The sequence below is a fragment of the Ursus maritimus genome, unplaced genomic scaffold (genome assembly GCF_017311325.1).
Source record: "Ursus maritimus isolate PB19 unplaced genomic scaffold, ASM1731132v1 scaffold_17, whole genome shotgun sequence".
NCBI classification, from domain to species: Eukaryota; Metazoa; Chordata; class Mammalia; order Carnivora; family Ursidae; genus Ursus; species Ursus maritimus.
Genome location: NW_024424119.1, coordinates 49,356,437 through 49,379,849, shown reverse-complemented (window position 1 = coordinate 49,379,849; position 23,413 = coordinate 49,356,437). Strand labels below are relative to the sequence as shown.

Sequence of the window (23,413 nt, the reverse complement as noted above, 5' to 3'; positions counted from 1 at the left end):
TATGACACCTGTGAAATCGTAATCACAGCTAGCCTATTATTTGTCAGGCATTGTACCTAGACACTTCCTGTGTGTGTTCTTTAGTTTCACAATAATTCTTCTGGTTAGGTGTTTTCATTATTTTTTTTAAAGATTTTTATTTATTTGAGAGAAGAGAGAGAGCACAAGTGGCAGGGGTGGGGTGGGGTGTACAGGCAGTGGGAGAGGGAGAAGAAGACTCCCCACTGAGCAGGGAGCCAGACTTGGGGCTCCATCCCAGGACCCTGAGATCATGACCTGAGCTGAAGACAGATGCTTAACCGACTGAGCCACCCAGGCGCCCCAGGTGTTTTCATTTTCTAGGTTAGGAAGGTATGGCTCAGAAGCTGAGTAACTTGGGCAAAGCTCCACAGCTATTAAGTTGTGGAGCTAATGATTTTAAGTAAGGTCTGCCTTGATACCACAGCCCACATGTTCTATACCATGCTGCCTCAATTCTTGTCAGTAATCATAATCTGTTCTTTTGTAGGCAGAACCCAGAGACCACGTTTGAAGTCTATGTTGAAGTGGCCTATCCTAGGACGGGTAGCACTCTTTCAGGTATTTGCATGTTTGATTATGATACGTGTTTATTGTATGAAATAGCTGTGCAGGACATCACTTCTCGGCCTTTTGGCTGAGATCAGGTGGAGATAGCTGTGCACGTGGGATACGTGAATATTCTGAACTGTGATTTATCTTTAAATATATTTAATTGTCTTTCCCTTTTATTCCACATCATCCTAAGGAATGGAGCATAAGCACAGTGTCACTGCTATAACAGGCTTGAAGTATGGTTTTATTCATTGTAATCATTGGGTTTTGGTTTGTATCTTTCACAGATGCCTGGAAGTCAGCTGCTTAGTATGAAATATTGTCATCTTGCTAATGAGGAAGGCTTAGAATTAGGTTACAAAATAATATAATGGGAAATCTCTGCCACTAAACGGGAAGGAGATGTTTGAAATGGATTTAGTGTAGTAAATTTTATGTCTGCTGGTAAAAGTTGGAAATTAGTTGAAGGAAACATCTCCTTTGGCTTTAGCTTTTGGACTAATTTGGACGTGTATTCCTGGACAACAGGGTCTTAGATAAGTTTAGAGTATCTTGCAAAGACTGAGTATATTCTCAACTAAAATCCTTCTTGGTTAATGAGAAAAAAAATAACCCTGTAACCTAGTGTTCTTTTTCTTAGTAACTAAGAGAGTGATGAATTTGCCAGAGGTATGTCAGGGAGTAGCTCTTGGTCCACACACACAAACAGTTGTGTGTATTACTTGGTGTTTAGGGACAGTGAATTGACTTGGATTCGAAACTTGGAGAAATCAAGATTCCACTTAATTGACTATGCAATATTTTCTATTTCATTCTGTTAGACTGTAATACTTACAAATTAGCTGCCTTTTATTGAGTATCTGTTCTGTTGTCCTATGTGCTTGACATTTTATCCTTACAATACAACCCTTTAAAGATAGTTGGGTGGCATTGCATTATACCTATGAGAAAATAGAATCTCCGGTCAAATAATTTGCCAAGATCACACAGGTACTGTGTGGAATAACCAGGATTTTTGATTCAAGTCTTCTTTATTCTGCTCAGTTGCCTTCTTGAGGGCCGTAACAGTGTTGGGCACATCTCCCCATGTCCTCTGCAGGGCTTTGCATAATGTCGCTGATATTTGTTAAGATGAATGAATTTCTCTTAATAGCCGAAGTGAGATAACTGTGTGTTCCACTTTCTGGATTATCTAATGAAGGTTACAAATTCTAAAAGTAGAATGTTAGCATCCATGTTAAGTTATCCCTCTTATTCTGCAAACCATTGCATTGGGAAGCATCTGTTATTAGGTACATATCTGCAGCAGCACCTCTGTGGGCCTACTTTGCAGAGTAACCATTTGATGATGGCTATGATTTGACAGATAAACCTGGGGACAGAATGTTTCTTATTTTACAGTTGCTAATGTTTCCTCTTTCAGTGTTCTATGATTTTTTTCCTCCCAAAGTTAAAGTGAATTTTTTGGGAAAAAGAACAAGATCAGAAAAGTGCAAATAAGATGGAGGAATGAACAAAATGCCAGGTCTTTCTCTTATCGCAGTCATCTAATTCCTCTGCCCCATAGACAACTTCTTTGTTTAACCCTTCTAGTATATTTTAAAAACTTTTTTATTTTGAAAATATTTTCAAAGATGAACGTTATAAGAATGGTTGAGTGCATATGCCCTTTCCTTAGGCTCATCAGTTATTACCCATTTTTGCCGTACTTGCTTTATCCCTCTATATGTATATGTAATTTTTGCTGAGCCGTCTGAGAATAAGTTGCAGACATAGTGACCCTTTACCCCTACATTCTTCAGAATATATCTCCTAAGAATTTTCTTACATAATTCTAGTACAGTTATTGAAATAAGAAAATTTAATGTTGATATAATGTGGAGTTATTGAACAGTTATTGAAATAAGAAAATTTAATGTTGATATAATGTCAGTTGTCCATGTTTAAATTTAATCAGTTGTGCCAATAGTATCCTTTAGAGTATTTTCCTTTCTGATCCAGAATCTAATTATTCAGGATCATGCAGTCCATTCAGCTTCATATGTATTTAGTTTCTTTCAGTAAGGAATAGTTTTGCAGCCTTTCTTTACCTTTTATCACAGACACGTTTTGAAGAATTTAGGTCTGTTGTTTTGCAGAAGGTCTCTAGATTTGAATCTGATCATATCCTCATGATTAGATTCGGGTTATGAATTTTTGGCAGGGGTCACTGTGTGTTAACTGCGTATCATATCAGCCAGCATGTGATGTCTATTCTTTATTTGTGGGGAAAAAAGTACATGGAACTTACATGTACACTTTAGCAAATAATTATCAAGTGCCCATGTTACTGCTCTCCAGGCTAAGAAATGTAATGTTGCCTGGGTATAAGGAAATACTGTTACTGCAGGAGGGCTGCCAGCCCCGGCCCTGTGCTTTAGTGGGCCCTGCTTTGGCCCTCTTCCATGGGACAGAGTCTGTAGGGCCTGTGGGACATGCCTGCTTAGAACCTGAACCTTTCCATGGTAGACCATACGTTAAGGACCTAGGAACTCAGAACTTCTTGCCCAAATGGCCCAGAGCCTGTGTGAGTCCCTTTCCTAGGATCCATACTTCTGAGGGTGGGCTGGGCTGCTGATGTATACAAGGGATGGTCTAAGTGTGGCTGTGGGTGGAGAGTAGGGTAGGGGATGGAGCTTGGAGTTGTGAGTGGAGGTGACTGCATGCTTGTGTGCGAGGTCCTTGGCTGTGTGGGATGGAGAAGAGGTCAATGGGTGGCGGACCAGTGGCCAGTTCTCCTTGGACCATCATGTTTCCTCATGGAAACCTGGGGAATCCCAAAATTCTCTGTATGAATCTGGCTTTCCAGGCAGTTATGAAGGTATATTTGTCATGCTAGGAGGTTAGAACATATTTTATTTAATATTTTGTAAGCTTGTTTCATATCTGTTAAATATTAACACATATGGTATGAGGGCCTCCATTTGTACTCTTGCTGAGGCCCTGTAAGTGTTGGAGGTGGGTTTGGTTGGCACCCCAGAGGTCCCTCCTTTCCTTTCTCCAGAGGTAACTACTTTCTTGACTTTTATGATAATCATTTGTTTTTCTTTATAGTTTTATGGCCTAAGTATACCTCCTTGAAAAATATAATGTAGTGCTTGCTTCTGAATTTTATAGAAACAGAATTATTCTTTGTGTAGTTTTGCTGCTTTTTTTTTTGCTCAACATTATGTTAGTAAGGGTTCTTCATGTTGTGTGTAGCTACAGTCATTCATTTTCATTGCTGTGTAATACACTGTAGGATTATATAACAATTTATCCATTCTGTTGAAAACACTTGAAGTTGTTTGCAGTTTTGGGCTATTACAAGCAATGTTGCTGTACTCTTTCTGTATACATGAATCCTGGCGCACTTAAAAGTACAATTCCTTAGGATAGATACTATACTTGATTACTGGATCATGCTAACCTGTTTTTCGAAATTGACCGTACTAGTCTGCACTCCCTCCAGCAGTGTTTGATAGTCCTTATTGCTCTACAACTTCATCAGTCCTTGGCACAATTAGATGTGTTGATTTTTGGCAACCTGATGGTTTTACAGCAGTATCTCCTTGTTGTTTTTACTTGCATTTTCCTGATGACTACCTTCTGCTTATCGGCCTCTTGAATAGCTTGTTTTTTAGAGTGCCTGTTCAAGTCTCTTGCTAATTTTTCTTATTTTCTACCTTTTCCTCATTGATTTATAAGATTATCTTTATATTATGGATACTAATTATCTTGTTGAATGTATTACAAATATCTTCTTCCACTCTATGGTTTGTCTTTCACTCTCTTTATGTTAACTTTGATCATAACTTCTTGATTTTAATGTAGTACAATTGACCAATATTTTCCTACCCCACAGTTATGAAGATATTTTCCTGTAAGAAATTTATGGTTTTGCCTTTCGCATTTAGGTCTTTAATCTACTAAGGATTTTAGTTTTCTATTAGATGATTAGCTAATTTAAAAATTGGGAAACTAATTAGGGGCTCCTGACTGGCTCAGTCAGTAGAGCATGCAACTCTCGATGTCAGGGTTGTGAGTTCAAGCCCTACATTGAGTGTGGCGCCTACTTGAAAAAACCAAAACCCAAACCAAAAAAATATTGGGAAACTAAATCTGAATTACTGGGATCTGCTGTTCCTTTACTTAAAACATTTTTATAAAATGATCAGGTACTTCTAGGGGCACCTGGCTGGGTCAGTTGGTAGAGTGTGTGACTCCTCATCTCGGGGTTGTAAGTTCAAGCCCCATATTGGGTGTAGAGGTTACTTAAAAAATAAAGTCTTAAAAAAAAAATCAGGTACTTCTAAATCATACCCGCCCCCCCCCCCCAAGAAAACACCTCACAAAAAGATGACAGATGTGAGAAAGGCCAGTAAGAAATATTACTAGACTTTAGGGGCGCCAGGGTGGCTCTGTTGGTTAAGGGTCTGCCTTCAGCTTGGGTCATGATCTCTGGGTCCTGGGATCGAGCCCCCGCATCTGGCTCCCTGCTCAGTGGGGAGCCTGCTTCTCCCTCTCCCTCTGTTCCTACCCCTGCTTGTGCTGTCTAGTTCTCTCTCAAATAAATAAAAATCTTAAAAAAATACTACTAGGCTTTAGAAACAGTTCTTTTTTCCTCAGTTACTTTCAATGTTGCCATTCCTGAAGACATGTGTTGTCAGTACTCTGTACCGTACTCTGAAGAGCCTTCCATGACCACCACGGAAGGGACATGTGATCTGTCAGCTCCGCTTAGTGCATCAAGACCTTGTACACTGCATGGGACACTTTGGAAACATCGTGCCAGTAAGATTTGGGTACGCACGCTAAACTGGTGCCTCTTGCTTGCTTTGGGAGTTTGTGAGAATTCCTAGTTGCTATTACCAGGGAATAAGCTGTCACTTAGTATTTGATTTTAGGTACCTTTTGTCTACTTCTACAACTTTCTTGTTTTTAATAAAATTTATTGTATTTGCCTTTTTTGATATTATTGAATGCATTATTTTTGTCTTTTTAAATGATTGCAAGGAATCTGCCTTAAGATTAGTCTTTGTTCCTTGGATCTGCATCTCTGATCTCTGCCAAAGTATCTGAGCAAACTTAGGTATAAACCTTACACTATACAGTACTAGTGTCTGGGCATAATCTTCTCTTTGAAGTTTGTTTGCATCCCCCCCGAGGGATTAATTCCCTGCTGTGAGAAGGTGGGTTAGAAAGCACTGAAACTACTTTACGGGTCTTTAATTGGAGGATTTAGTATACATTTTGTTCTATAAACTTCTGTGGGAGTTTCATTCTTACAGTTTTTCTTATACTGTGGTATGTTATATCTCATTGTAAATTAAAAACAACTAAAAATTTTCTCAAGTTATTTGAGTACATATTGACAGATTATCCTGGTTTGTGTTTTTTTTTTCCTGTTTAAATTTTTAGTTGCTTGTTTTCGAATTAGTTTTTGAGTATGTATACAATTTAAAAATTTTCTAAAAATTACGAAGAGAAAAAGCATCACTCGGTGATAAACACGATTAATGTTTTGGTATATTTATTTCCTTGTAGTCTTTTGCGTGTGAATGTGTGGAAATAAAGCATATATATAAATATATTTATTTGTAAATATAAACATACATATAAACTTTTCCCCTGAACTTCTGCTATATGTGTGTATTCCTTGCTCATCTCCTCCAAATCATTAAGCTTTTCCTAAAATTATTATTATTTTTTTTTAATGATTTTTTATTATATTATGTTAGTCACCATACAGTACATCCCTGGTTTCCGATGTAAGGCTCGATGATTCATTAGTTGTGTATAACACCCAGTGCACCATGCAATACGTGCCCTCCTTACTACCCATCACCGGTCTATCCCATTCCCCCACCCCCCTCCCCTCTGAGGTCCTCAGTTTGTTTCTCATAGTCCATAGTCTCTCCTGTTTCATTCCCCCTTCTGATTACCCCCCCTTTCTTTATCCCTTTCTTCCCCTACCGATCATCCTAGTTCTTATGTTCCTAAAATTATTAATATAGCTTTGTGAAAGTAATTTCATTTGCTATGAATTACTATATTACATCATGTTTATGAGTAATATTTACTTAGAATTAGATCTTTAGATAGTTTTCAGAGTTCTCCTATTGTAAATAATGCCGGCAAACATCTCTGTGTATGGTGCTTGTTACTTAGGTATGTGATTTTTAAAAAAAGTTGGAACGGGGCGCCTGGGTGGCACAGCGGTTGAGCGTCTGCCTCCGGCTCAGGGCGTGATCCCGGCGTTACAGGATCGAGCCCCAAGTCGGGCTCCTCCGCTGTGAGCCTGCTTCTTCCTCTCCCACTCCCCCTGCTTGTGTTCCCTCTCTCGCTGGCTGTCTCTATCTCTGTCAAATAAATAAATAGAATCTTTAAAAAAAAAAAAAATAAAATAAAAAAAGTTGGAACATTTCGAGTAGATATTTGACCTACTTTGTTCTTAACTGCTTTTTTGGTCACATTCCATTTTGTGTACTCTGATTTATGTATTTGTTCAAGAACCCACCTTTACTTGGGGCTCTCAGAAAACCAATAGTCTCAAGTTGTGAAAGCTCCCAGAGCTGAGTTTAGCCTGTCTGCCTGAAGGTCTCGGAAGAGGGTGCTCTTGTAAGAGGGATGAGCCTGCCAGTCCCATGATCAGATGGTACTGGCCATGCTGAAACTCTGGAGTGCATTTCCAACACAAGTGCCTCATTACAGCGGGCGTCTTGGAGCCTGCCGTGGGCACCCTGCTTGGGTAGCTGCGTCGCACTGGGAGAGTGGCAGCAACATCAGGTTCTCGAGGCTGTTCTGCTCACCCGCTGCCTCCAGTGTCAGCTCCCCGCCCAGTGTTTTACTGCAGTAACCCAGTGGCCACTTGGTAGCAAAAAGTGGATAGTCCAGTGAAGAAACTGTTGCGAGAGCTCTGGAAGGAATGCTTATGACGTGATGCTTTGGTTAGCTGAGGTTTTCAGCTGTAATCCGTAACTTAAGCTAACACGCAAACACCCTGGCTTTCAAATCTCTCTTAAATAGCTGTTCACATTTCTGGTTCAGGAGTATCATGAAGAAAACCGAGTCTTAGCCAATGGACGAATTGAGAGCCAGATTTGTTATATTCTGAATTTGAGCTTTCACTTTGCAGGACTCTAATTCTACGAACTTTGCTCAGATCTGTGACCACAGTGGATGCTCAACATGACTAAATATTTTTTTATTAGATATTTTTAAAAAATTGATATAAGTAAAAACAGGGCACCTGTGTGGTTCAGTCAGTTAAGTGGCTGCCTTTGGCTCAGGTCATGATCTCAGTCCCTGCTCAGTGGGGAGTCTGCTTCTCCCTCTGCCCTTCCCCCCTGCTTGTGCTCCCTCAAACTCTCTCTCTCTCTCAAATAAAATCTTAAAAAAAAAAATTTTATGCTGTTTCTTTAGAGGTGGGATGAAGGGGAAAAAAGCCCTTTGAGAGTTGTTTTACTTCAGATTAAAATATTAGAGATATTAACTAAATTTATTATCTTCTTTTCAATAAGATAATGAATCACAGCAAACTTTTGAAGAATGGTGATAAATGGTGATAAAGAATTGACTTTTATTGAGTCCTTATTATGTCTCAGTCACTTTTCTTAATATTGTGATATTTTTCTTAATATTCTGATATTGTTAATATACCCCTTTAAGATGGGTCATATTTTTGAGGAAACTGAGGCTCAAAAAGGTTAATTTGTTTGCCCAGATGGGACAGCCATCGAGATGTAGATTCAAGATTTTAACTTCATTCCTGTGGCATTGTCCCGAAAAGTACTGGCTAATATTACCTGCACATGTAGTAGTTAGAAAAATCAGATATTGTGAGGGAAGAAAAGTCAGGCTTATATAGAAAATCAGGGGAGAGGCAGTTTTTGGTCATGAACTGCACAAGGATTTCTTATAGTTTTTTTTTTTCTTTCTTTTAAATGAGTCAGCATGATTACTTTAGCTTTTCTCTTGAATTTTTCAGTGAAAGTGAATCCGCTTTATGGAGTATTAAGATATGAACCACAATTTGTAGTAATGTAGGGACAAGTTACCACTCACTCAAAAGACATGGATTACTTAAAAAATTTTATGATTTTTCCTGCACTAAGTACTTGACATGCCCGTTTGAAAATAACTTATTTGGAATAGAGGCGTGGAACCTCATCCCACTGTACTTGTTTTTTTTTTTTTTTTAAAGATTTTATTTATTTGAGAGAGAGTGCACATGAGCAGGGCCAGGGGGAAGGGCAGAGGGAGAAGGGCAAGCAGACTCCCTGCTGAACGTGGAGCCTGAGAAGGGGCTTGATCCCAGGACCCCGAGATCATGACCTGAGCTGAAGTCAGATGCTTAATGACTGAGCCACCCAGGCCCCCCTCACTGTACTTTTTAAGCTGATTTTGAAAGGGGTGTCTTTTTTAGGATTTTGAAAAGGGGTGCCTGTTTTAGGATTGTTAGAGTATTTCTTTAAACTGTAGTTGAGCCTAGGGGAAGCTCATTGTAATAAAGCTTTTGCCCACCACCTTATGAAGTAAGAAGTATCAGCTCAGTTATATAGGTAAGGAAAATAGGGTTCCATGAGGACAGAAATGACCTCTTTCTTGTACCTGAAATTCCAACAGCTAGAACAGTACCTGGCATATTGCAGGCCTGTCAGTAAGTATTGAGTGATCAAAGCTTAGAGATAGGGAGCAACTTGTCCAAAGGATAGAGTTGGGACTTGAAGTCTGCTCTGTATTCTTTAAACCAGTTTATGAAAACTGTAACACAAATTATATGTATATGCACAGCTTAAAGAATAAACAAAAATGCATGTACCTACCACTCAACTTAGGAAATAGAACATTTTATAACTTTGAAGTCCCTCTGTATTCCTACTGAGATCACATTTTGATTTTTACCAAAATTGTGTATCCTTGCTGGAAGCTTGTGCTTTTTATTACACTATGCTGATGCTCTAAATTGGTTATGTAGAATGACTTTGACTTGCTGTTCTTAAAAAGTAACAGAAAGTGAGCCATATATTTTCTTAATTTTTAGTTATTTGAAACTGATTCCAGATTTCTTCCTAAAGTGTGCAATTTAGGGGCCATCTGGGTATAAATTACAATATAGCAGAATCTCATGATTTTTGGTAATTCATGGCAGTGTTGTGGTTCTTGCTGTATTTGTGGTTCACAGTGTAAGGCCCTGAGCCCTCTATGTGGACCAGCAATTCACTGATATAACCCTTAAAGTCCACGTGAGCAGTAAATTTGTTGATCTCTATTTTAGTTCCCTCAAAATGACAGTTTGAATCTCGTTTTGTCAACTATAAAATGGAGGCCGTAATAATACCTGCTTCATTGAGTTGAAAGATTAAATGGTAATGCAGAGTGCATGGGAAATGGAAAGTTCTTAAATGGGAGCTGTTACTTGTCATTTGTTTTAAAAGATACTATTTTAGAGAAGGTTTAGGTTCACAGCAAAGTAGAGAGGAAGATACAGAGATTTCCCGTATACCCCTGCCCCAGGCATGTACAGCCTCACCCAGTGTCAGCACGCCCCACCAGAGCGGCACATTTGTTACCATCGGTGACCCTGTGCTGACACATCATAACCCCACAAAGTCCATTGTTTACGTCAGGGTGTTGTGTATTCTTTGGTTTTAGACAAATGTGTGATAGCATGTATCCATTTATAGTATCATACAGAATATTTTTAGTGCCCTAAAGATCCTCTGTCTTCTGCCTGTTTATTCCTTCATGCACCCTGACCCCTAGCAACCACTGTTCTTTTTATTGTCTCCATGATTTTGCCTTTTCTAGAATGTCATGTAGCTGATATCATACAGTATGTAGCCTTCTCAGATGGGCTTTTTTCTCTCAGTAGTATGTATTTATGGGTGCCTCTGTGTGTGTGTGTGTGTGTGTGTGTGTGTGTGTGTGTGTATGGTTATTCCTTGTCTTTTCATGGCTTCATGGCTCATTTCTTTCTGGTGTTTAATCATATTGCATTATCTGGATGTGCTACAGTTTATCCATTCATCTACTGAAAGACTTGGTTCCTTCCAGGGTTTGGTAATTATGAATAAAGCTGCTCTAAACATCCATGTGCAGGTGTTTGTGTGGACATAAATTTTCAACTCCTTTGGGTAAACACCAAGGTGATTGCTGGATGGCAAGAGTATGTTTAGTTTTTTGAGAAACGGCCAGCTGTCTTCCAAAGTAGCTCTCCCATTTCATATTCCTGCCAGCAGTGAACGAGAGTTCCTACTGCTCCATATCCTCACCAGCATTTGGTGTTATCAGCGTTTCGGATTTCGGTCATTCTAATATGTGTGTAGTGGTGTCTCGTTTTAATTTGCGTCTTCCTGATGACATATGTGGAACATTTTTTTCATACTCTGATTTGCCATCTGTATATCTTGTTTGGGGAGGTGTCTATTAAGGTCTTTGGCCCATTTTTAAAAATTGGGTGGTTTTCTTACTGAGCTTTAAGAGTTTTTTGTATATTTTGGATAATAGTCCTTTATCAAATGTGTCTTTTGCAAATATTTGCTCCCAGTTTGTGGCCTGTCCTCTCATTCTCCTGGCATTGTCTTTGGTAGAACAGAAGTTTGTTTTTATTTATTTACTTATTTATTTTTTAAAGATTTTATTTATTTATTTGACCGAGTAGAGTGTGTGAGCACAAGCAGGGGGAACAGCAGACTCCTCGTTGAGCAAGGAGCCTGATGCGGGGTTTGATCCCAGAACCCTGGGATCATGACCTGAGCTGAAGGCAGATGCTTAACTGACTGAGCCACCCAGGTGCCCCACTTTGGAAGTTTTTATTTTATTTTTTAATTTTTTTTAATTTTTAAAAATTTTCAATTTTTTCAAAAAAAGATTTTATTTATTTGACAGAGAAAGAGACAGCCAGCGAGAGAGGGAACACAAGCAGGGGTAGTGGGAGAGGAAGAATCAGGCTCTCATTGTGGAGCATGGAGCCCGACACGGGGCTCGATCCCAGGACCCTGGGATCACGCCCTGAGCTGAAGGCAGATGCTTAACGACAGAGCCACCCAGGCACCCCTGCAAGTTTTTATTTATTTATTTATTTTATTTTTATTTTTTTAAAAAGATTTTATTTATTTATTTGACAGAGATAGAGACAGCCAGCAAGAGAGGGAACACAAGCAGGGGGAGTGGGAGAGGAAGAAGCAGGCTCCCAGCAGAGGAGCCTGATGTGGGGCTCGATCCCATAACGCCAGGATCACGCCCTAAGCCGAAGGCAGACGCTTAACCGCTGTGCCACCCAGGCGCCCCGGAAGTTTTTATTTTTAATAGAAGTCCAAATTATCAATTATTTCTTTCATGGATCATGTGTTTCGTGGTATATCTAAAGGCATTGCCACACCCAGGGTCATCTAGGTTTTCTCCTATGTTATCGCTTAGAGTTTTATACTTTTGTGTTTTATATTTTGATCTATGACCCATTTTGAGTTTTGTGAAGGGTGTAAGGAAGGTCTGTGCGTAGATTCACTTGATTGCATGTGGATGTTCAGTTCTAGCATCATTGTTGCATAGACTATCTTGCTCCTTGGGCAGAGATCAGTTACTATGTAGGGCTCTATTTCTGAGTTCTCTTTTGATCTGTCTTTTCTTTCACCAGTAGCATCCCGTGTTGGTTACTGTAGCTTTATACTAAGTCTCAAAGTCAGTTAGTGTCAGTCTTCCAAAATTTGTTGTTCTTCCTAGTATTGTGTTCACTCTTCTAGGTCTTTTGCCTTTCCATATACTTTAGAATCAGTTTGTCAATATCCACAAAATAACTTGCTGATATTTTGATTGTGATTGAATTGTATCTATAGATCCAATTACAAAGAACTGTCATCTTGACATTATTGAGTGTTCTTATTCATGAACATTACTATTTCTCCATTTTTTTTTAAGATTATTATTTTAGAGACAGAGCGAGTGAGAACATGAGCATGATGGGTAGAGGGAGAGGGAGAGAGTATCTCAAGCAGACTTCATACTGAGCACGGAGCCTGATGTGGAGCTCGATTTCACGACCCTGAGATCACAATCTGAGATGAAACCAAGAGTTGGACGCTCAACCGACTGTGCCACCCAGTGCCTCTATATTTCTCCCTTTATTTAGTTCTTTGTGGGTTTTTTTGTTTGTTTGTTTGTTTTAAGATTTATTTATTTGAGAGAGAGAGTGAGAGAGAGAGAGTACGAATGGAGTGAGGGGCAGAGGGAGAAGCAGACTCCCTGCTCAGCAGGGAGGCTGATGCAGAGCTTGATCCCGTGGGTCCTGGATCATGACCTGAGCCGAAGGGAGACGCTCAACTGACTGAGCCACCCAGGTGCCCCTTATTTAGTTCTTTGACTTCATTTATCAGAGTTTTGTAACTTTCCTCATGTAGTTCTTGTACATTTTTTTGGTTAGATTTGTACCTAAGTAGCTGTTATTTAAAATTATTATATTATTTTTGTTTAAGTCAAGAGTTCATGTCTGTATAGAACTCTGCTATTCAGCAATTGTTACCGTGCTAACACAGCTGAAAAATGGGAAGTAAAAGTAGCCAAAGTAGATTTCTCAGAATCCATGCATTTAAACTTACATCTTTCATTCATGGGAAAGCCCTTTGCTTATGCCCTACATGCTTTGGTTTACTCTGAGGATTTTTTTGTATTACATTGCTCTGCACAGTTAGCGATCATGTTGGTGACATTATTGTATTAGTCAGGATTCTTTTTGTCCTAAGTGGCAGAAACCCAGTGAAACATGGCTTGAGCAAAAGAGGGGATTTATTGCTTCTCGATACTGAGAAGTATAGTGGTAAAACTGGCTTTTGGTTTTGCTGGATCTAGGTGTTCTACTTACGTTTTCAGAGATTTGTCATCTCTTTATCTCTTGGTTTTCTGTCTCCTGTGTTGGGTTCATTTCTGGGCAACTTGCTTCCTATACGATGGCAACAGTGGCTACTGGCAAATCCAAGTTTATAGTCTACCAATTTAGTCACCCAAAGGGAAAAAGTCACCCAAAAAATTATTTTGAGTCGTAGTCTCAGGGCTGATTGCACTAGGCCCAGTTTGGGTCATAGGCTGATCTATGAACCAATCACCAAGATTTTTGGAGGGAGGGGTTACCCTGAGATGTTGATTGGGTGATGAAGGAGTATGAATGTGTGTGCAGGCCTGTTCAGTGCCACCTGGATTCTATAGCCTGGGAGTGGGGCAGGGTAGTTTTGCAGAGAAAATCTGGTGCTGTTAGCAGAAGAAGGGAGAATGGATGCTAGGCAGCCAAAACAGATGTCCATTGCAGTCATCAAGATAATGTTTTATTCAAAATATTCTTTTCAAAAAAGCAGTGAGATGTATAATCTAGCTTGGAAAGATTTACAACCAAAATGTTTCAGTGCTTAAAAGTATAGGTCTTCAGCTTCCTCAAAAATTGCCATATAAGCCTGATTTCCCCAGGAGTCTGTGACTGAGATCTTATTATCATACATCTAATTTTTAGACTTCCTTAATCACTTATTCTTTGAGCATTTGCATTAGGTTCAACACTGTGCTAGACTCTCTGGAAAGTGGAGTGTAAGCTCTGTAAAACGGGAACAAGACCTCCTATTTTAAATGCTTAGGAGACTTTTTTTTTTTTTTAACCTTTAGGAAATTGTATTCTAGCTTTTGAACTTCTTTTGGTATTATTTCACAACGCATTTTGCATTTCCTTCTTTATGTTACATTGAAAGCATGCAGTGTGCTCAGAGGCTTTCATTAGAAAAAGAAAGCTTTACTGAAGATTTCACTATGAGCTTGCTTTGCCCAGCAGGAAACTGTAATAACTTGCTTGATTTAAAGACAGTTTTCTTACCTTTAATGTGTTCATAGGCATTAGAATTTTATGCTATCACAAAGCCTTATTTGAAGAGAAAATAGATGCAGATGAGTTGCTGTCTAGATTATAACAATGTCATTAAGTATCTTCATGGATAATTTGTAATAAAAACAACCTAATGGAAAGACTGTAGGCTTTGAAATCAGATTTCTTCTGCCACTCACTAATTGTTTGACCTTGGGGAAGTTATTAAACTGAATTCTAACTTGGCCATTGTTTAAATGGGACTTATATCTATTTGGCCGGTTGTTTTGTAAACGAGAGACAGTATGTATTTACATGCCTGACACAGAAACTGGTACAAATTAGACTTTCTTGTGGTGACTTAATTCAACATTATCCTTAAGTGGAAAACAAAAATTCAAACTCCAAAACAAAACCTAACAACAAAACTTCTTGCAATTGTGATTTTGTTAAGAGATTAAATCTTCCTTCTGATAGAATTAAATTCCTTTTTGAAAGGGTCCAAATACTAGAATTATAGTGGAATGAAGATTGAAACTTGATGAAAAGAAGACTGTCTGAACGATCAATTTTCTCTTCTAGAAACTGTAGTATTAGTTCTGTGTTTCCAGAAAAGCATACTTTGGATACATGGATAATTTCAAATGATCAACTTATATATATGTTTTTCTTCCACTTACATGTTACAGTTAAACTTTAACAAAAACAAGGATCAATCCTCAGTTACCAGAGTTTTTTATTTAAACTGTCTTCTTGTGAGAAGAGCCAGATGCCAAGAAAATAAACTGGTATCAGGGACTTATTAAAGCAGCCCATTTCTGAAATATGGTGTATAGTTAGTGTATATGTAACACAGTTCTCTGTCCTCAGCAGTAATCATCACTGATACTCAGAATGATGGAATTGGTTTCTAAAACATGAAAGAGTTTTATTAGTTTGTTAGATTGTATTTATATGAAAGGAAAATTGACAAAAGTATTTGGGAAAGATTTTCTACAAAGACTGAAATGAAAAATCTTTTCATCATGGCTGACAATGAAATAGAAAATCAGCTAAGCAAAACATTTAACTTATTCCCTCTTTGTACTAAATATTTTGGTTAATTGAAGTTCCTCCCCCGTCTCCCCCACCAAATTTCAAGCATATAATTAGCAAAATCTAGCTTAGAGTTGTGGTTTCTAGAATCAGATCTTCTGGATTCACATTTCATCTCTACCACTTATGACTTCTATCCCTGTGTGATTTGGGGCAAATTACTTAAACTCTCTCTTGTTTTAGTTTCTTTTAAACCATAAAATGGGGTGACGATAATAGTATCTCAATGTTATTGTACAGATTAAATGAGAAAAAAGAAATAAATTCAACATGGGACATGGCAGAGTACCTTTCAGTTTGAACTTTCATTAAAGAAAAATAAGTTGAATTTGTTTTGATTCTTCACACTAGAAGTTGAGCATCACTGGGAGTCTGAACTGGGGTAATGTCACCTGTTCCTGTTGTAGGTTCTTTGTTCTGTGTGCTTAATAGCAGGGCATTAGGACAAGGTTTAAGGTAGTCCTAGGCCCAGGGCCTTTGGGAGGCTTGAGGTTTGGGAGGTTTCTTTCTTGCCTCAAGCAGCCCTGGCAAGTCTGGTGTAGGTTTTTAAAAAGTTTTTAATCCCTGGGGTGGACCCTGGAACAAGCTGACCTAATTTCTCTTGTGTTTGTGAAATGGAGATTGAGTTGACTCAGGTTTTATTTGGGCTTCTCTGGATCTGATGCAGCATAAAAGCTCGGGTCTAGACCAATTTAAATTGAGATTTTAGGGCAGACCACTGCTATGTTTCCTCCTTTTTGTTTAGGGAGATATTTTTATATCACCCTTCATCCCTCTGGCAATATTTATTATAAGCCTGCTGTGTGATAGGTGCTTGGGGGGAGCGGGGAGGGGATTCCAGACAGAAGGCAAAGCATTTGCAAAGCTTTGGAGGAATACCCTTTTTTTTTTTTTAATAAAAAATATGATTTTTAGTCAGATTATGATCAGTTTGAGGGGATCCTGTACAATCATGCTCAGCCTGACAGTTCTGCAAGCGCAGAGGTCTTTGTTTACTTGGTTCACGGATCTGTCCCTAGCACCTAAAACAGTGAGTGGTGCATGGTAGTAAATATATTTGTTGGACATATTTGTTGGACAAATGAATTGACACAATTCTAATTGATTGCAATGAACCTTGATATCTTGATTAGTCTCTGCAGTTCTTGTAGACTAATAGCTCACTTCCAGTAGGTTAATGGCTGTTCATTTCACTATATTCTGTTTTTAAATGGAAATTCTTGGATAGAAGTGGGGGGGGGGGAGCGTTTATGTTAGAAGCCAGAAGTATCTTACGGTTTCCTCCAGCAATTTTTCTGGAAGAGCTTTCTCTGCCTTTCTGTGAGCAGATGTGCTCAGGATGAAAAGTTTAAAGGAGGGCTCACTCACATTTGGCTCACTAGGCGAGGAATGCCTTTTCCTCTTCATTTAGTAAGTGTCCATCAGACTTCCCAGAGTACAATGAGGCATTTACCCAAGGCCTCAGTAGCAGCCCATACTTTTTGCATTTTAGGCTTTTTCTGCCACCCCTGGGAAACTGCCTGGTGGTCTGGCATCATGGGAATTTGTGTCACTAAAAGCTCTTTCCCCACCCTTTCCTTCTGGAGAAGCAGTGGGTCTAGTGGCAGGAGCTCTGGTCTTGGTGTCTGAATTTTGGCCACAACTAATAGCAATCTGGCCTTCGGGAAGTTCTTCATCCTTTTTGCTGAGTTTTCTCAGTTGCAAATCTGAGTTTGATAATGTGTAGGGTTGCTGTGAAGACTAAATAAAATACTAGCAACAAAATCATTAACAGTGCCTTGTTAGTTTTCTTTCTTCTGTCACATCAGATCATTGTTTTCCATTCTTAGCCTCCCGACACAAAAGGACACGCATGTTATTTTTCGTAGCTCTGAGAACTATAGAGTCTTTGGTAATGGTTTTCTGTGTGTGTGTGTGTGTGTGTGTGTGTGTGTGTGTGTGTTTATTTGTATTTTTAAAAACATGGAAAAGCTACATTAAAAAAAAAACAAACAAAAAACCCAGACAACTCAAACTTAATTTAAAAGTTTTCCAGAATATGACCTTTAAGGTAAGGATCTTCCAAGACTGTTCCTGTGCCCATACTCTGCTTCCCATAGAGGGCATAGCATGTTTTTGTGTTTACATGTTGGTGAGTGAGTGAGTGAGCGTGTGTATGTAAAAGAGAAAGAAAGAATGAAAATATGTGTGGTGGAAGAGATATTTTAGCCTGCTTTTGTAACTTTAGCTTTCTGTGCAATGTGCCAAAAGTTATTTCTCCCTAGGGAGTGTCTCTTTCAACAGTTTTTGAAGGCAGCATAAATTCTCACTTGGTGTTCAAGGAAGATGGTAATACAATTTAGTACAGCCAGAGTATTTTCTTTAACTTGTTAGAAACCAAAATGTGATTGCAGTGGCAAAGTTGTCAGCGCACTCAAGTTTAACAAGTGTTCGAAGGATTAGTAAAGGAAATGTAGTTTACTCTGCAGCTTTTATGACAAAGAATTTAAAAGGTTTTGCTTTAAGCCTCTCCATGTGTTTCTTCCTTTTCTCCAAAACATACCTCTAAATTGAAAAGAGAGATGAATCTCTTAGGGAGAAACTATTAACTCTGAGGGAGTTTATCATTGTTTGAGAGGAAGCAGAACATTTACATTTGAATCAGCTCTGAGTGTAGCTTGTGCCCTAATCTCGTTCCTCCTAGAAGTTGGTGAAGAGTTTAAGTACTTCCTACTTTGTGTTCTGGTCCTTGTAGTGCCATCCTAATTTTCTCCGGGATCATAAATTTCCTAATTCAAAGTAAGCAAACTCCTGAGACAATGTGCGATGGCTTTGCTTGGAAATGCTTTGTGCAGTTGTCACCGTCCTCTGAGCAGGGCCACTGGCCAGAATTGTCTCGTTTTCACAGCACTGATTACCGTACAAAAAAATAGTTTAAAAAAGAAAATAGAAAGTGTGAAATAGAGCAGGTAAAATCACCTCTGTCACAATCCCACTTTAAAGTTTTGAATATTCCCATTTGGTATAGTTGTGATTGGTGTGTAGTTTTGAATGAGAAAGTAACACCATGCTTGCCATAAACGTTTCGATCAGTTTTTGAAGTCTCTATCAAAGTCTTACAGTTTGATTAACCAGTTCCCTATTGTTATACATACAAATTCAGCCTCTTTTAAAATAAGACCATAGTCCTCTCAAGTCTATGAACTACTTTTGTGACCAAATCTTTGGTATTGCCTTCTTCTTCTTCTTCTTCTTTTTTTTTTTCTTTTTCTTTTTTGGGCTGTGGGGAACAGGAAGGGTTGAGGAGTGGAGAGGCAGGTAGAGGAACAGGGAAGGCTGGGCAAGGCTAAAATAAACTGTTACAGATGGAAATGTTTTTCTAAGTCTACGTTTTTTAAAAAAAGATTTTACCCATTTCTATTATTTGAGAGAGAGAGAGAGTGAGCAAGAGACAGCACGAGTGGGGTGAAGGGCAGAGGGAGAAGCAGCCTCCCCGGTGAGCAGGGAGCCGGATGCAGGACTCGATCCACTGGACTCAGGGATCATGACCCAGCGGAAGGCAGATGCTCAACCGACTGAGCTACCCAGGTGCCCTTAAGTCTACAGTTTGTAAGAAGCCTTAAATTGAGCCATTTTCTGAGATTACAAAAAAGTGTTGTTAGTGTTTTGCTCTATCATGAATTAAAATATGATGTCTTTAAAAAAATTAGATTTTAGGGATTCTTGGGTTGTTCTTAATGTGTGCTTCTGTCATTGATTTTACTTTCTTATCTTGAGAGCCATTGATGGATTTAGGTCATTTTAGCTTAAAGAGAAACCATCTACCCAAAAGACTGGTTGGTGGGAGAAATTCTTTGTATTTTGCTTTTCTGTGTTGCTAAGACAGCTGTGTCCTGGACTGGAGTTAGCTTTTGTAGCAGCTGTGAAGTCCTCACCTTACAGAAAATGTTCCCAATGAATGTTTCTGTGACTTGGGACTGTCATTCAAACCCACGCCAAAGAAACAGTATGTACAGTACTTCATGGGTGTCAGATGAAGAAATCTTGATGAAACTATGGTTTAATCAAACCCGATAGCTTATTTTATTTTATTTATTTATTTTCTTAAAGGAATTAGTAAGTTAGGATTTGGGGAGGTGTAGCCTGTGTTCATTCCTTAGAGATTGGGACAAGAATTTTGCCTTTGCAGAAGGAGCTTGTGTAGTTAGGGACTTGCCTGAAAATGCTTTGCCTGGCATTTGCACTGGGCATATTTGGAAGGGAAAGCCTCTTTGCATTGTGCATTTAGAAAAGTGTCTGTAAGCGTGCTTAGAAAATGGCAGCTTTTGCTGCTCTGGGCTGTCAATGCCTTGCTGCTACTGACTGTGTTTAACCAGAAAGGGAAACTCAGAGTAGAAAAAGTCTCACTCCCAAGACTTTACAAGAAAACCCCTCTTTGTTGATTTATATATATATATTTTAAAGGAGCTTGACATCTTCATCAAGTTCACAGTGGGCTTGCTTTGTTTGCTTTCTCTTGAATGCTTGATAAGATTTTTCTTCTATTGTTTTGTGCAGCAAGAACAGATCTTTCCATGGCTGGGGTGGGTTTTTTGTAAATCCACAATATGGTCATTGTCTGGTGGTGAATAATTGTGGCTGCTTTTTGTACAACCAGAACTAAGGCTTTGGCTGTGAACAGATTCCTTCTTAGCGTGAAAAGGGACTAATCCATGTAAATACAGCCCCAAAATAAAGCTTTACAGAAAAAGGGGAAGGCCGCTAAGCAGGAGGGCACAGGTCAGCAATTTAACCTTTAACCTAACAAATAAGAAGCATGAAAGTTCCAGAATTGGTTTACAAAAGAAAGCTCCTGTGATCTGTCAGTTTTTCTTTTCAGGAGGGAGCTGGGTGAGAGATCTGACTGACAGCTAGTGCCTTTTAACTGCAGACTGAAATTAACTGCCAAATCGAAACTTGAATATGTGAAGGAGATTTTTTTTCTTAAATAAATTGAGGTGGCAGAATAGGCTACGTCAGCATTGGTCAGGCAGGGTCTTGCATGAGGTTTCTACCCTTGAAGCGGGGGCATAGGCATTTGACTGGACTACCTTTTAAGATCCCTTCCAAGTTTAAAAAAGAGTCTGGGGCCTGACTGTTACCAAAGTAGACATGAACTTAGTAGTTTAAGGCCAGATGAAACTCCTTCCTCCTTTGTTACTATCACTGATACCCTTTGTAGACTTTTCATGGTTCCATAAATTAATTGCAGCCTTCACTAAAGATTCGTTAAGAGCTTTCTGTAAATATAATTAATGCGTTTGCCACAAAATAGGCATCTAGCGATTTCATAATATGTACAACTTTTATGACCTGATGCACTATTAGAAACTCTGTTGTGCCACGTGAGCACTGTAAAGCAGAGGACACAGGCTTTCTTTCATGTGCTGCTGCTTTGTTCAACATGCTTAGGCATTATTAGCAGATACAATTGAGAAAGTTAAAGCTGCAGAGAGTGAAATAGAGGTGTTTATTAGGCAATGCAGTAGGGGAAATGGGAAGCTGTGAAAAATGAGGGATTGCCCTGTTTCCTACATGTGCTTGAAGAGTTAACAAAATAAGGTCTGTGCTAAGTGGGAAGTTTTACTTTTATGCTGTTGTACTCATTTACAAACTTTGTAAACAGTTTGTATTTATTTAATCACAACAGGTAATCTTGTTAATGAGTGTTAGTTTTTGCTTAAAGCATAATACATCTGAAGTCAGCTGTTCTATTTCACTATAGAGAATTCTGTAACTGATAAAAACTTTAATTAATGAGAATCATTCAGATTAAAAAGAAACAATGAACTAATGACTTTAAAGTAGGCTCCTTGTAGATTAATAAGAATAGTAATTATACTGCGTAACTCCATTGTGGAAACCAAGTCCCAGGGACGATTGTTTTAGTTTTTCAGGTGTCCATAGTATGATTGTATAAGTTGTTTAAAACTTACTCTTTCTAAGGGCCTAGCGGCCTGCCTCAGTTTCCCCAAGGGCTTTAGAGACCAGAGATAAAGTAATGCTTCAGACTAAAATTAGCATAAAGTTAAGTGGACACCTTCAGTTGTTAGCTTAGGCATCTGTTCCCTTTTCCTAGCTGATGACAGTAGCCTCCTCGCTGAGTTTATGCTTTCTCTCATGTTTAGTGCTGTGATCTGAGGGGTCTTTCAGAAGTGCAGCTGAGACCACAGAACTCCCCTTCGTACACCTTTCTGTATCCTCTTACCCCCACCCCCAAGCTAAGTCAGGCTCATTAGCAGGGCCGACGAGGTTTTCTGTGATCTGTCCCCTGCCTATCCCAGCATCATCATAGCCAGCTCAGTCCCTCCTAAGTATGCATTTTCCAGTATGTCCCAACTGAAGTGCATGCATGTTGTCTATTTCCATATCCTATCTGGCTTCCCGGAAATGTAAGAGAAGGCTGGTATCTTTAAAAGGGGGATCTAACACTGATGTTTTGAAAAAAGCTAACGTGTGTATAGGCTTCACACTGTAAACGGTTCCGTGCTCTTCTATTTGATCTTCACAGCACCAGTACAGAACGGGCCATGTTTTCTGAGAGGTACTTAGTATTTGAATGGATGGATGAAGAAATGAATGAGTGAACTGTGGAGTCAGAAAACAGGAGTTACAGTCTAAATTCTTCTAGTTATTAGGCATGTAATTTTAGATAAGTAACTTAACCTCTCAACCTACTTGCTAACCCGTAAAATTAGGTCTGCACTAGCCTTGCTTGTCACGTTAGATGGTGTGAAGACTGAGTGAAGTAATGTACAGTAAATAAAAATGCTTTTCATGGTGTGAAGACTGAGTGAAGTAATGTACAGTAAATAAAAATGCTTTTCAAACTGTAAACCCCCATGCAAATGTTGGTTTCTGCTGTGAATATTCTTAATGTATTCCAGGTCCTATAAATGAAGAGAAAGCATTCATGGATATAGATAGATTTGTGTTTTAATGACTGAAAGAACATCAGAACTGTTTTATTCATATCATGTTAAAATATAAGCCCATTTTGATAGCAAACAGAAAATAGTATACCCTTGTTTTCTTTCATAAAGAAAATGTCAGGTTTATACTGTTAGTAAATGCTAACAAAGGAGGCACATACTGTATGGTAAATGGGTGTTCAGATGCAGTGTTTAGAGGGTTGTCTTTGCTGTGCATTCTCCTTAGGTTGCCTCTCAAGAACGTAGAGCCATATTTGCCTGCTAGCTCTGTGAACTATATACAACTTCTTCAGTAAGCTATTATTTTTGTATGGATTTTTTTGGTATTCATTTTTGTATGCTATTATTATCTCTGGCTTTATTTGTCCTCCTTTTATTTTCCTTTTATTCTCCTTATACTCAGTTTACATGTGTATTTTTTATCCTTTGAACTATATATGTTTCTGTAAGACATCTCAAACTGTTACTGGAATGTGGTAGAGTGTGAACTCTTCCAGTGTGATCTTAGCCGTACCATGGTTTCTCCTATTACCTACAGACTGATAGTTCCTCAGTCTGTATCTTTGGCTCAGACAGACTCCCGAGTGCCAGGCTTGGATCCCCTGCCAGTGCTGCTTCTGGATGTGCCACAGTTCCCCAAATTGAATTTAACACCCCCCGTAACACAGACACATCTGTTTCTCCAGTCTCCACCCCATGTCCCCCATTGCTGGCAACCCAGCAAAACAAAACTGAGAAGAACCAGTCCTAAACTATTCCTTCTATTCCAGGGTACTGTTGAATAGCCTTAGTACTCATTCACTTGCTCGTGCCAGAAACCTGAAAGTAAGTCATCCTGGATTCACCCCACCTCCAATTAAACTTCATTATTTCTTTCCATGTTTTTAAAAAGCTTTAAAAAATATTTTAAACCGTCTCAGAGTTACAGAACAGT

At 38.9% G+C, this 23,413-nt stretch overlaps 1 protein-coding gene across 4 annotated transcripts in view; it reads left to right on the top strand.

Moving 5' to 3' along the window:
• Positions 1-23,413, top strand: part of DENND1A (DENN domain containing 1A) — a 489,670-nt gene that overhangs the window by 36,935 nt on the left and 429,322 nt on the right. For all 4 annotated transcript variants that reach the window (XM_040631857.1, XM_040631858.1, XM_040631855.1 and 1 more), the window contains exon 2: positions 509-579. In XM_040631857.1, coding sequence (XP_040487791.1) covers positions 509-579 — 71 coding nt within the window. The remainder of the gene's footprint in view (positions 1-508; positions 580-23,413) is intronic.